At 36.3% G+C, this 13538-nt stretch overlaps 1 protein-coding gene across 1 annotated transcript in view; it reads left to right on the forward strand.

Moving 5' to 3' along the window:
* LOC132704465 (uncharacterized) overlaps window positions 1–8697 on the forward strand; it is an 83952-nt gene extending 75255 nt beyond the window's left edge. The window contains exons 2-3 of the mRNA XM_060674475.1: window positions 8031–8186; window positions 8249–8697. Of these exons, the coding sequence (XP_060530458.1) occupies window positions 8031–8186; window positions 8249–8697 (605 nt within the window). The remainder of the gene's footprint in view (window positions 1–8030; window positions 8187–8248) is intronic.
* Window positions 8698–13538: the final 4841 nt, after the last annotated feature.

Consider the following 13538-nt stretch of genomic DNA (forward strand, 5'->3'; position numbering starts at 1 on the left):
TTGTACATGTATTTCACATTTCAAGGTTTGTAATAACTTTTTACTTTATCCGAACTTGAAGACAATTTTATAACGGTAAGTAGCTGCTTATTTCATTTTATTAGTTGAAGATTATAAATTAAAATTTTTCATTTTAAAGACTAAATACTTATTGGGTGGGAAATGTACCAGGAAGTCTGACCCTTGGTTTGTAATTTTTATTTGGAAGCATATTAATGTCAAATAAGGCTATAATTAAATTAACTAAGGTTTTGTATTTATAAGCCACTTCTTCTTCTTCGATGTCTGAACAAAATGATGCCGACATAAAACCTATGTCAAGTGAGTGTAACATACGAAAACAAACCAAATGGCGTTGGACGAGGCATAAATCTGAGATGGGAAGAAATTCAGGAAAATGCGAGCATGGTCTTCAATGTTATAAACCACAAGTTTACAGTCATTCCTACTTGCCGTGGAAGAGCGAATTTGGAGTGATTGCAAAAAACAATTCTACCGTGACTGGGTGAAAGTTATTTCCAGCACCAAGAAAACGAAAAAAATTTAAATAATAAAAAAAAGAAATCTGAAGACTTTAAAAGTACTTTAGGCCACTATTTTTCTATTATTTTTTATGACATTTAAACAAACAATCTCTTGTTTTCTCCAACACGACGTTGGTACTGATTTTTATGCGTCGCGAATGACAGCTGATAATGTCCATAACCACTATTCAGTCAGTTCTCTCCCTTAAAACAATCCTTAAATGTCAATTTTTAGTAGTAAATATTCATTTCCAACGTTCAACTATTAATTTTCCTTCAGTTTCCGGAGGTACTTTAATACCCTTCGACCATCTTTTCGAGTCAGTTTAACGGACACAAGTAATATTTTCATCTCCCCCACATTTTTAATTAATCCACGTTCCATCAAGTATTGTCATCTTCAAAAAACAATTTCATTGCTCTCCTGTCGAAATTTCGTCAAAATTCTAACCAGGGCACGTATTTTCTTCTTTGGAAACAGTGAACTTTTTTCGCATTCCATATTTGGTGTCGTCATCAAGGATTTTTGCTGGTGTTCCTGAACTTTTCGTCGCAGCTTCGACCGACGCATTCTGCTGCAATCGTTTTACTAATGTAAAAGTAAAGTCCCAGAAAAATTTTGAATTTAAAATTGATATTGGTACCACGCAAAGAAAAAAATTATATATTTATTAACGATAATTAGATTTTCAAGAATATTTTTATAATAACACACACAAGCGTCTCTCAATATGTAGAATCGACAATAAACCGACTGATAGAATATGCTTCATTAAAACTTGCCAAACACACAAACAAGTTCTGATATAACGAGCAGGAAATTATTCTCATTCGAGCAAGATCGACGGGCGAACTTAAGATGAATTTCTAAGTAAAGCCGCTTATATTATGTTCGTCTTCTTGGAGCTGCATTGTTATGGTTTTATTTTCCTTATTTATAAAAGTTCCAAGAAAACATATTTGCAAAAGCATTCAATTTTTTGGTTCGGCATTTTATTTGCTGCTTTATTACCTCCATATCGCTGGAGATTGAATACCTAATAAAAGCGTTTTGCGGTTTTCTACGTAGGTATCACCGTATCCTTCAGATGCTTTACGCAAAAATTGCAAATTATATTGTATTTCAGAAGTAATAATTTGGACTAATTATTAAAATTTAAGAAAAGGAGGGACGTCATTTTTTCTGTTTTGCTACAATCTATTTCAGTTTTGAGTTGCACAAGAAAAACGTCCGCATTTATAAAATACCAAATTAAAACGGCAGAGTATGAATAGTATGAATGCAAATCCATTTTCCCCAAAACGGTCCATCCGAGCGATATCAATCAAGTGCACCTTTTTCTCGTTTCCGATTTTATAACAAGTCTAAAAATCAACCCACAAAATAGTATATTATGTAACAAGTGCGGTAAACGCAATTTGACTCAAGAGTTTATTTCACACGAGCGGAGCGAGTTTTTAATAAACGAGCGAGTTAGAAACTTTACCGAACGTGTTGCATACTATACTTTTTCAACGACCGTTAGTTTTTGGGTACATTTTCGCAAAACAACACGAATATATTAAATTAAATTAAATTAAATTAAATTAAAATTTCAATCTATTTCGGAGATATCAATAAAAAAACCGTTTTCAGGTTAATTCATTTTAGTTGATGTGGTTCCATTAGGGGGAGTTTTTTGACATATGTTTATATAAAAAAAGGCAATTTTGGTTGTAAAAAATACTCTTATAGTTTGACTCACTAATTTTGGTATAATTCTAAAACTTTCTCTCAACCTATTCCGGAAATATTAATAAAAAAAACATTTTCACGTATTGGTTTAGTTCATGTGTCTCTGTTATGGGGAGTTTATATAGAAAACTGGGTCTTATTTTGGACGTAAAGTATGCTGGCCCACTAATTTGGGGACACGCTGTTTTACATTTTTATATTGTATAATCATATATCACATAAATATCTTTTTACAAAACATGAACTTAAATTAGATTTGTTTAATTTTCTTATCATCTACTAGTTCCTTGTTACTTTCGAAAATTTTATTAAATCGATTCTTTTTTATTACTATTGTATGAACTATCTATCCCTATCAATAATTCCACACCACCACACCTAACATATTTTTTTATCTCTTTTGTGAATTGCATTGAAGCTTTGGTATTGAAACATTTTTTATCCTTTTTTTTGGTTCTATCTAGACTACTTTATTACTATACTATGAGAATGTACTGAATTTGACTGGCAAGTCAAATGCTAATTGCTGCTCTATATCTGAGGATGTTTCCATCTTCGGTGAGTTTATATGACTTATAGTTAGGCATCATAACGAAATCGCTCCTTAAAATACGAAACTAGCAAACTCAATAGAAATTCCGATGTGCAAATGCGGTCGCAGTTAGCGAACGAATTAATTAAAAAAACTTGCTGCGCGTAACCAATTGTTGTGTGCAAATAGGCGAATTCAAACGGCAAATGAAAAATACTCGACATTTTAATCACGTCTGCAGTGGGGCATAATTTTCCAGTACAAATCGTTCGTATTCGTTCACTCGAAACTCTGAATTGTACTCGGCTAAGACTCATTCAACTCAAGACCATATACAATATCATAATAATAATAATAATAAAACGTCTTTTATTAATTACATTTTTTCCAAAATTACATTTCATAAATAAACAAAGGGCTTCAATGTGGCGAGGTCTAGCTTGAAAGCTATTCTACCTAACCACTAGAAGCGAGAGAAAAATCGAAAATAATAGACAAAAACACACACACGCACACATATTGTTACTCTACGTTAGGTATAGCTCGATTAATTTTTTAACCCCGGAAGTTGGTATTTTTTAAATTCTATTTTAAACTTCTTCATAGAAAGTTTTTTTTTTTTCTGGCAGCGAATTGTATAACATAATTGTAGAATACATATAGATTCTTCGAAACAGGGAAGTATGATATTTAGGAATTGAAAACACGCTTTTATTTCTTAAATTATTACGTGAACGGCTCTGAGGACGTAACTGAAACTTGGCTTGGAGGGGGGCAGGGTAACTACACATAAAAAGCCGATGAGTTAAATTTGAGTACTACGCTTTTCCATTTTTAACCATGTTCACAAAACCTATTCTCCGTGTCTAAGATCTAGAAGAATCAACAACATTTAACTGAATATTATTAATTTTTAAAGAAATTTGTTTTTTAGCAACAATTACCTTTTCGTTTGAACTAAAGAATCGTACATAAGACTTACTTCACTTACTTTACACAAATTTTCCAATTCATTGTTAATCATTGTATTGTTAGCATTATTGACATCAAAATAATCGTATTCATCAAAAGCGTAAGCTTGAACACTGCAGACAGCTGGAGATTTTAAAATACTAGTTGTATAAATTAAAAAATAGAGGTCTACCATTGTAATTTATACTCTGAGACTTGCCAACTAAATACGATTTAGATAAATTTAGAGCTGAATTGTCCAACAAATAGTATTTAAGCTAACATTAATATCGAGAAATTTTCTAAAATTTTAGAAATTGCTGGAAGGAGACTGATAACACGCAGATCAGAAAATTGCTCTGGGTTAGGTTTTTGAGGCAGAGGATTGCCAACAGTTCGAATCGTCAAAGGCGTTTTAAAAAAAATCTATTTGATTTTTACCGTTATTAGACATAATTTGTAGCAATCTTAGGATCGGACAAGTGTATAGGAATTTCCGTCGATTTATTGGCTTTTATACTAAAATCATTTACTGTATACCACAGCTTTATAGGATTCGTTGTGTTGGCCATTAATGTACCACTATAAGCCTTTTTTTCTTTACGAAGACATGTAAAGGCAAAGTTACGGAGGTCTTTATATCTACTAAAATCAGCTATATTTTTAGATCTATTCAACTTTCGTAAGGCGAATTCGAGCTCTTTCATTATTAATTTCAAATTCTGTGTTAGCCAGCGAGCTTTGGTTCAGCTAACTCTTATTTCGTTTATTGGGGCGTGACGACCGTAAATCGATAAAATGAACTTTTAAAAAATATTAATTTTTTGGTCAATATTATGTTCTCTAACCAATAAATACCAAGGAAGCTGTGCCAAATCGGCATTAAAAATTTATTGATCAAAATTTTCGAAAGACAATTTAAAGTTCAATTCTTCAATCTGAAAAGAAAAGAAAAATACATAACAAAAATTCCCGAAGGTCATAATTCCATTTAGGAATTTGTTCAGTATTCCGGTAAATTTCTTACTGGCGATAGTAAAAGTAGTAACCAAAAGTAATTAGAAATCTTTTAAAAAGATTTTAAAACTCCTTTTTTGTTGTCCTCCATGTTACAGTTATATGGCCACTTATGATGACTATGTGGAAGTAGGGTATTATCGCAGGATGTGTTGCTTATTCGGCATCTGAAATCATATAAATAATAAATAATGAAAGTCCTAGAGCTGCTTTGTAAGAGTAATTATCGTCCATTCTTATAACGGGTGATTCAATAAGAGTTTCCACATTACAATCTGAAATATTTTTGAAACGCCACTGTATTTGTTTATTATCATATGAGATTTCTAACCTCAAGACATAAACAAAATTAGTCATGGAGCAATATACGACTGAACAACGTGTAAAAATTTTGCAAGCCTATTATGAAAATGGTCGATCAAGAAAAATCTGAGAAGACAATTTGGAATGTAGCTCAAAAATTTGAGCAAACTGGATCTGTAACTAACCTTAACATTCCTCAACGTGTTCGTGCAGGTCGGTCAGTGTAGCCGAAAATCCAAACACATCGATTCGTCATCGATCGCAGCAAGTGGGCCTTACGTATTCAACCACACAGCGAATTTTAACAAAAGACGTGCATCTACACCCATATAAAGTCCAAACAACTCAGGAGTTGAAACCTCGAGATCATAAACAGCGCCGCGTGTTTGCAGAATGGATACGAGAACAACGAAAATCATCTTTAGCGATGAGGCACATTTTCACGTTGGTGGCTTTGTAAACAAACACAATGCTCATATTTCAGGAATAGAATATCCAAGAGAAATTGTTCAAAAAGCAATGCATCCTCAAATAGTGACTGTTTGGTGCGGAGGAATAATTGGCCCTTTTTTTTCGAGGGTAATGCGGAGACCGCTGTTATGGTTAATGGTGTTCGCTATCGAAACATGATATCTCATTTTTTCTGGGAGCAGTTGGAAGGTATGGACATTGAAGATTTGTGGTTCCAACAGGATTTAGCCACTTGTCACGCATCCAGAGAAATGATGCAATTGCTGCGGGGCAAGTTTCATGTTCGGATTATCTCACGTAACGACAATATCAATTGGCCGCAGCAATCATCTTACTTCTCTAGATTTTTTTTGAGGTATCTAAAAAACACAGTGTATAGAAATAAACCAAACACTATTCCAGAGCTGAAACAGGAGATTAGACGCGAAAAGTGATAGGAAATTTCAATAAACTTACGTCATGCCACACGAGTTGCTTAGGTCATTTGAATGACATCATCTTTCATATCTAATTGTAATACACTAATCTAAAATGGCAAATAAAATTGTTTGTATATTTTTATATCCTTCCGAGTTTTTTTTATTATTTGAATCTGAAAACCCTTATTGAATCACCCTTTATTTTAAATAAAAATCATTCTTTAAAATACTAGTTGCATATTTTCAAACAAAATTGTACTATTGTGGTCTGTTATTGAACGATTACGTTGCGCTTAAACGAAAAAAAGCAATCGTGAAGAAATTATCGCCGATGACAACCCTAGCCCTCTTTGCCGTTCAAAAGCCAGTTAAATTACGCTTCTTTTTTTCCGGCACGTGAAAAAGTTAGACGACAATTTCGACATTCTAGAAATTGCAAAGTTCAAACTCGTCTTAGGTACTTAAGATACGACGGGCAGATAGAAAAAGGGACGCATTTTTTTTTGTGAAGGGAATACGATTTAACAATACATTTAAGTTTTATTGGTGCTTGTAGAAAAATACAATATACAACATGTTTATAAACTTCTTCAGGCACTTCGTTAAGTATATGACTTTCATAAACTTTCATAAATCTTTCTTAACACCCTACATAATGACACACATTCTTCCGAGAGTGCGTTTCAAGATGAGTTTCAACGATATGTCCAAAAACGTCATTTTTTTACATGAAGGGAAACTGTTTAGCAATTTTTAAAACGAGAAGCTTGCTAATATGTTGCCACGATCTATGTTTTGTAAATTTACGTACTTGGTTTTTTAAATGGAACCCCACTATGTAGTTCCGAATTATTGATCATACATTATTGAATGACTAATTTACTTTATAAATCATCCTGTTGAGTTCTTCAGAGCTAAATTGGAACTGACTCGTATTCTACTCTGTACCGGCTTTTATGATGTTTGAGAAGGGTAGAGCAAAAAGAGGACTTGAATATTGTCTCGGTTGAGTGGTAAAAAGTAAAGTCTGAGTTACGGTTATGATTGTTTGGTTGTTTGTTGAAAGTCCAAAAAAGTCGGTATAAATTAGATTGTTGCTTCCACTTATACTTCAACAGATGTTGTTCCCCCTAAATGTCTGTTGAACTTAACATTAATTAATTTAAATGGTCCATACTGATACTCCTGCATTTTCTATGTAATAATAGATCAGGGTGTTTCTTAATGATACCCGAATATTTAAGTATGAGACAACCCCTTGAGAGCTTTGAGCAGTAAAGTACGAAAGACCTATACAAAAAAAGACTTAACCAGAAACTCCAGCCACAACATTTTAATAATAATACAGAACATTACGAATATATTAAACAATGCCTGAAAGAAGCAGCCCAAGAAGCGATGGGATACTGCGAAGACCGGAAATCTAACAAACCCTATTGGTGGGACGAGGAAATTAAACAAGATATTGAAGATAAAAGATAAAAGTACCAACACTACCTATCCAGCAAATCAAGCTACCATAAGATAGTCCTCCAAGAAGCACAAACCCAAGTAAGAAGAAAAATAATCCAGAAGAAAAATGAATCATGGGAAAAAAATGCAACAAAATAAATACCTACCTGGGAGGAACAAAAAGTAGTGAAAGCTTCTGAAATCTCTACGCCAAAACACAAAGAGAGAGATAGTAACTCCCGTCACAACAAATAAATGGGATGAATATTTCCATAAGCTTTTAACAGAGGACCGAGAACAGTTCCTTGAAGACGACAGCCCTAGCATAATACAGGTTTCGGCTTCACCGACCAGAATCAGCATTAATGAGGCAGAAGATATTTGCACAAACTTAAGGAATAAAAAATCACCAGGGCCAGGTAATGTTCCCGCAGAATTAATCAAACATGGAACACACAAACTGTATGAACATCTAGCAAAGCTCTTTCAAAATTGTATCAAAGGCGGAGATATCCCAGAAGAATGGAAATTATCCTTCCTTACCCCTATCCACAAAAAGGGCAACAATGAAAACTGCAATAACTATCGAGGTATCGCAGTGACGAGCTCAATCGGTCGGATTTAAGGTAAAATATTAAAGGCCAAAATAGAACGTGAATACACAAACAGTGAAGCAGAAGAACAAGCGGGCTTTCGCACGGAAAGATCCGTCGTTGACCATCTGTTTTGCGTCACCCAGCTTATCGAGAAAATGATAGCATTCAATAAGGAGATACATCGTTGTTCGTGGATCTGAAGAAGGCATACGATAGCATACCGCTAACAAAACTTTGGGAGGCATCAGACCCGACAAACCTAAGCGTCAACATAATAAGATCAGTGAAAGAACTATATGGAAACTGTCACATTAAAGTCAAGGTCGGCCCAAAAATGTCCAATAGATTTACACCCAACGAGGGACTCAAACAAGGGTGTTCTGTATCACCCACCCTTTTCAAGATGTATCTTGAACAAGCGTTAAGGATATGGAAGCAAAAATGCAGAAATATGGGCATCCGCCGTAACAATGCAAACATATACACCCTAAGCTTCGCAGATGACCAAGTCATAATGGCGCAAGAGTACGATGACGTAGAATACATGACGCGAAACCTGATCGAAGAATACAAGAAATGGGGGTTGGAAGTAAACTTACCAAAGACAAAGTATATGTGTATCGGTGGAGCACAACGCGACCTCCTCTTAGAGGACGGTCAGACTATCAAAACCTGCGAACCCTACAAATACCTTTGAATGTACATATCCAGCAGTGGGACGTTAGACTACGCCATCAAACAACGAAATAATTAAGGCAGAAAGGCCATTACTATGCTGAACACCTTCTTGTGGCACCAAAAAATCACGAGACGAAACAAACACCTAATATACAATACGATCATTAAGCGCATAGTCACATACAGCAGTGAAGTCTGGCCACTAAAACATGAACCATGAGAACGCTGGAGGCAACAGAGATGGACTTTTTTTGGTCCTTTTTTAGTGAAATTAAAATAAGTTTCCGTTACTTTTGAAACATTTTATTTTTTGTGACGTTTCGGCCATCAAGACCTTGGTATTGGTATTGGTATTAAAGGGGGGAGCCCTCGCGGGCGTCCAAGCACTTAGGCCACCAGATGGGCCCGTTGTGCCCCCAGGTCGCTCTAGAGGGCGTCCAGAATGCCGCCCCTCCTGTAGAAGGTCAGCAACTCCTTTAGCCCAATACCGTGCACTGAGTCCGGATCGATCAGGGCCGTTCCGAAGACTCCCAATCTTGCCCATGTCAAGGCAGGGCACTCGGTGAGCAGATGATACGGGGTCTCCTCCCCTTCCATGCACCACCTACACTCCGGGTCGTCTCCAATGCCTAGCAAGTAAAGATGCCTCCTAAGCCTGCAATGTCCTGTGTAGGCCCCTGTTAGTGCTCTACACTCCCTTCTGGTCAGTCTAAGCAGCTCCCTGGTCCGAGGAAGGGCGGGCCCATCCATCATAAGCCTCGCCTGCCTCATTCCCGGAGCAACTCTCCAGTCCCCCGCGGCCCGGTCTCTCGCCCAGGCTTCGAGAGCTCCCCGCCTCACACACGGGGCGATCCCCAAGCGGGGCTCTGGCCCTATATGCCTATGTGAGGAGCCCTCCCTGGCTAAGGCGTCCGCTGCCTCATTGCCCCCCATACCGGTGTGACCCGGGACCCAGACCAACGTGACCTTTCTCTCCTCAGCCACCCTCCTCAGTACCCCTTTGCACTCCTTTATCAACAAGGAGCGCCATCAAGACCTTATTCAGACATTTAATTTTAACCTACAAAAATGTATTTTTAAATAAAATTATTTATAGCATTATTTTCCTGGTCATAATTAAAACATAGATAAAAATTTGTATAGGAGTCAGCAAAATAGATTGAAATGATTAAAAATTACTAGTGCAAGTCAATAGAACATACAAAATGATTAAAAATAGTATAAAAATAGATGCACAACAATAAAACATACATAATTTTTTATATTACGATTACATACCTTAACCCAAAAATCAACGGTTCACTATATAGTTGTTTGGTAATTTACAGTTTTACAACATTCACGCAATTCTTTTATTAAGTATTTTCTGTATGTGTTATACAACAGATTCAACTGATTTGGTAGCTGTCTGGAGAGCCTCACTTAAAATATTTTTATCTGGAGAGCCTCACTTAAAATATTTTTATTAAAAAACATTTCGCACTGAGCCCACATCAAATATATGGCATTAAATATACAATTATTTCGTCTGTAGCATAAGGCAAGTTTGTTTGATGTAATTTTTGAAAAAATTGATAAATTTTGCCAATGTGTTTGGTACCCTTTCACTAAGTCTAGAATGATATCCTGCATTATCTATAATAATTAAAGCCAGCCTTTTCAGTTTCAGCAGCAATTTTTCAAAAATGCGTCCATGTTTTGTAGTGGAAACCACTGTAGTTATCCGGTAATTGGTGCCATCTCTGTCGAGTGTACACGACACCGAGGCGTAATAGACAATGGTAGAACATGGCCAAGTAAAAAGGTGGATTTTGCCATTTTTAGCATACGAGTGAAAACAGGTAAAAAACTCAGGCACCTTGTCTGTATCAATTTTCATCGTGTTGGGTTTCAACGGATCCTCCCCAATAAAACTTTAACGATGTTATTACCTGTTGTTATTGGGTAAAGCCATTAACAAAAAATTTATTCTTTTTGGAGTGACAAGGCAAGGATGGGCCAGGTATATTTTTTCCTTTCTGGTATATTTCTTGTGCGTGAACCATTTGTGGCAGTTTTGAATATTCGTTTTAACTCTGAGTTTTTGGAAGAAGTTATTTTACGAGAGTATTACAATGTCGCTTCGAAATCGTTTGTCTACTAACAAAGACGTCAATATCGTATATTATTAATAGTGGAGAGTTGAAGAAAAGGAATAAACGTATTGATTTTCAAACTCACCGTATAGACAATAGTGATCACTACACTAATACACTAATAAGAACAAAAATGTATTGTCTTTATCAAGGCTAAGTTGTTCCTACCTTGGATAAACTGAGAAAGAAGCTGAAAAGATGATATTAATATAAATATAATCCTCCATAGAGATGTTTGCAAAATATCCAAATTCAAGTAGTAATGGAATCACATGGATTACATACTCCGAGATTTAATTACCTTCAAGAAACTAAAAGATATGGATTAGATAACAGATCCATAATTTACTTTCATGAAACATGGTACATACACACAACACTGTATCCAAAGGATGAGTTGTTTTCACTGAAAATTGTCAGACGAAAGTACCTTTAAATAAAGGAAAACGTATTATTTCATAATACACGCTGGGTCAGAAGACGAATTTGTCCCAAACTGGATGCTGTTGTCTGCAAAGCATTTGCAGGATTATCATGACGAAACAACTACAGAACATTGTGAAAATTGGTTTCAAATAATTCTTTTCCAACATATTCCCAACAGTGTTATTGTCGTGGATAAAGCAAGCTACCAGAGCCGTCTGCTAAGCGAAGCTCCAGACTCATCAAGCTCAAAAACTAAAATCCTGGAATATTTGTTAGAAAATGATATTTATTTCGAATTCAGTTACAAAAAAAGGGCAACTTTTGGAAGTTTCTAAATTCATATGCAATTAAAAAACAGTACGCATTGATAATTTGGCTGAACAGGCTGAGCATACTGTATATATCGAATATATTTGACAACCTAATGCCATCAATAAAAGAGAAAAGTTTGTACCTGGACTTAACAAGTAAATACCAGAAATTTTTGAATTAAACTTTTTTTATATATAACTTACCATTTCTCCGATCAGATAATGCGTGGACGAAGCCATGTTTTATGTCCTGTTTTGTTCAATAGTGCAGTAGTAGCAATAATTAAAGTAACTTCTCTGTGTTTATTATCATGAACGTTCCAGTTATCTTTACCATTCGATAAATTCGAAACGTAGTTAGTTGTCACTCAACCAGCGCGTCATTTAGTAAATCCCCGATGAGCCAAGTTTAATACGTCCTGCGGCACAAAAACCCTTGTTGACGTAGGTAACTAAAAATAAAAGAAATTTCCCCGGGGAGTCTTCTTCAGTTTCACCCTCGACCGCGTAATATACGGCCGCTAGACGGCGCGGACTTAATCTTGGCAGTAAAAACCCTGTTAATCTGCCGCCAAGTCCCGGTCCGGGACCCGGGAGCCATGATCTCAAGGTATACCCAGTAATGTCTCGGGAATTTATCACCGTCCATTTGGGCGGTAAGCAAGGTGCAACGTAATTTAGTCAGCAATCTGTAGTAATATATTATCCAGTTCGGGACGCGGCAACGGTATGTGCAAGCAGCAGCAACTCCTCGGTCGGTAACTTAGGCGCACCAATTTAGTGCCTCGGGTTCATTTTCTGACGTGACGTATTCAATCTCATTAGTCGACGTTTCACCGCCCGTCGACTATGTCGACGTAGTATTATATTATACCCCTTTTTCAGCGTCGCCCGTCGAATGAAACCTGAGTGCGTAACTCGTTCGGTTTAGACGTGGACCCTTAATAATTTCGGCGGCCCAAGCTGCAATAAAATATTACCCGATTTTAGTGTTTAGGGAAAAGTGCTTGGGCAAACTTTGACGTTTTTCCCCCCTCAACAGTACACTTCAACGACCATTGCAAGGGTTTGGTTTTACACATCTTTTTCTAAGCGACTAGGCTGTTGAATTTCCAGTTCTTCGTTTTGAAAGAAACAAATTGAGAGGGTTAAAAATGTTACTTATCTGGGAGAAACCTTTAGCCGCTATCAAAAATTGTGAAAAATTGCAAAAGCACAGCTGATTTCATCAACTATTACGCAACACTTTGACTCCCTTATTCTAAATAGTTCGACAAATTGTGCATGTGAGCATCTCGTTATGTAAATATACTTGATAGAGTTCAAACTTCTTTTTACAAAGTCTCTTGGCCCTGTCTCAAGTAGTACTTCAAGTAACAAAGAACAACTGGGCCCCACAGATAAAACAATGGTATCAAGAATTTGGATTTCTCTCCTTTTACGAAAATTTTAGCTTTAAGAAATGCTACAAATCTCCTACTAACCAAGTTTAGAGAAACATGCATTCGATCATACTAGACCCCTTGCTACCACTTACTTCACCGAGTTGGCCTCAATAGATGATATAGTGGCCCTGCTCGGATAAAAACTGATGTGTGTCTTAGGTAGCTCTGATAGAGATGCAAACAATCTTGAACGCGTGCCTTTAGATTTACGCCCTAACCAGCGAATATAGACGCACCTAACTCCTGAATATTTAATGGCATTTTAACATAATTCGGACATATTTTGAAAAAACTTATTGATGATCTGTCAGTGGTCATATCCGTGGTAGAATACCGAAGTCATTTTTTATCAGCATAGAGAGTTTCTATATCTCTAGTAGCTAAATGGTCTAACCCATTGTTTTAACAAAGGAACATACGAATGTCTTTAATACCTAAATATCTGGAGACTTGTGGACCGGTATCTAAGGGACTGGGTGGAGCTGGAGGCCCCATTAGAGCCAACCCAGCATGCTTACCGAACTGGCGGGTCTGTGGGTTCCG

Source organism: Cylas formicarius, unplaced genomic scaffold (assembly GCF_029955315.1).
Source record: "Cylas formicarius isolate icCylForm1 unplaced genomic scaffold, icCylForm1.1 PGA_scaffold_7__23_contigs__length_41026272, whole genome shotgun sequence".
NCBI lineage: Eukaryota > Metazoa > Arthropoda > Insecta > Coleoptera > Brentidae > Cylas > Cylas formicarius.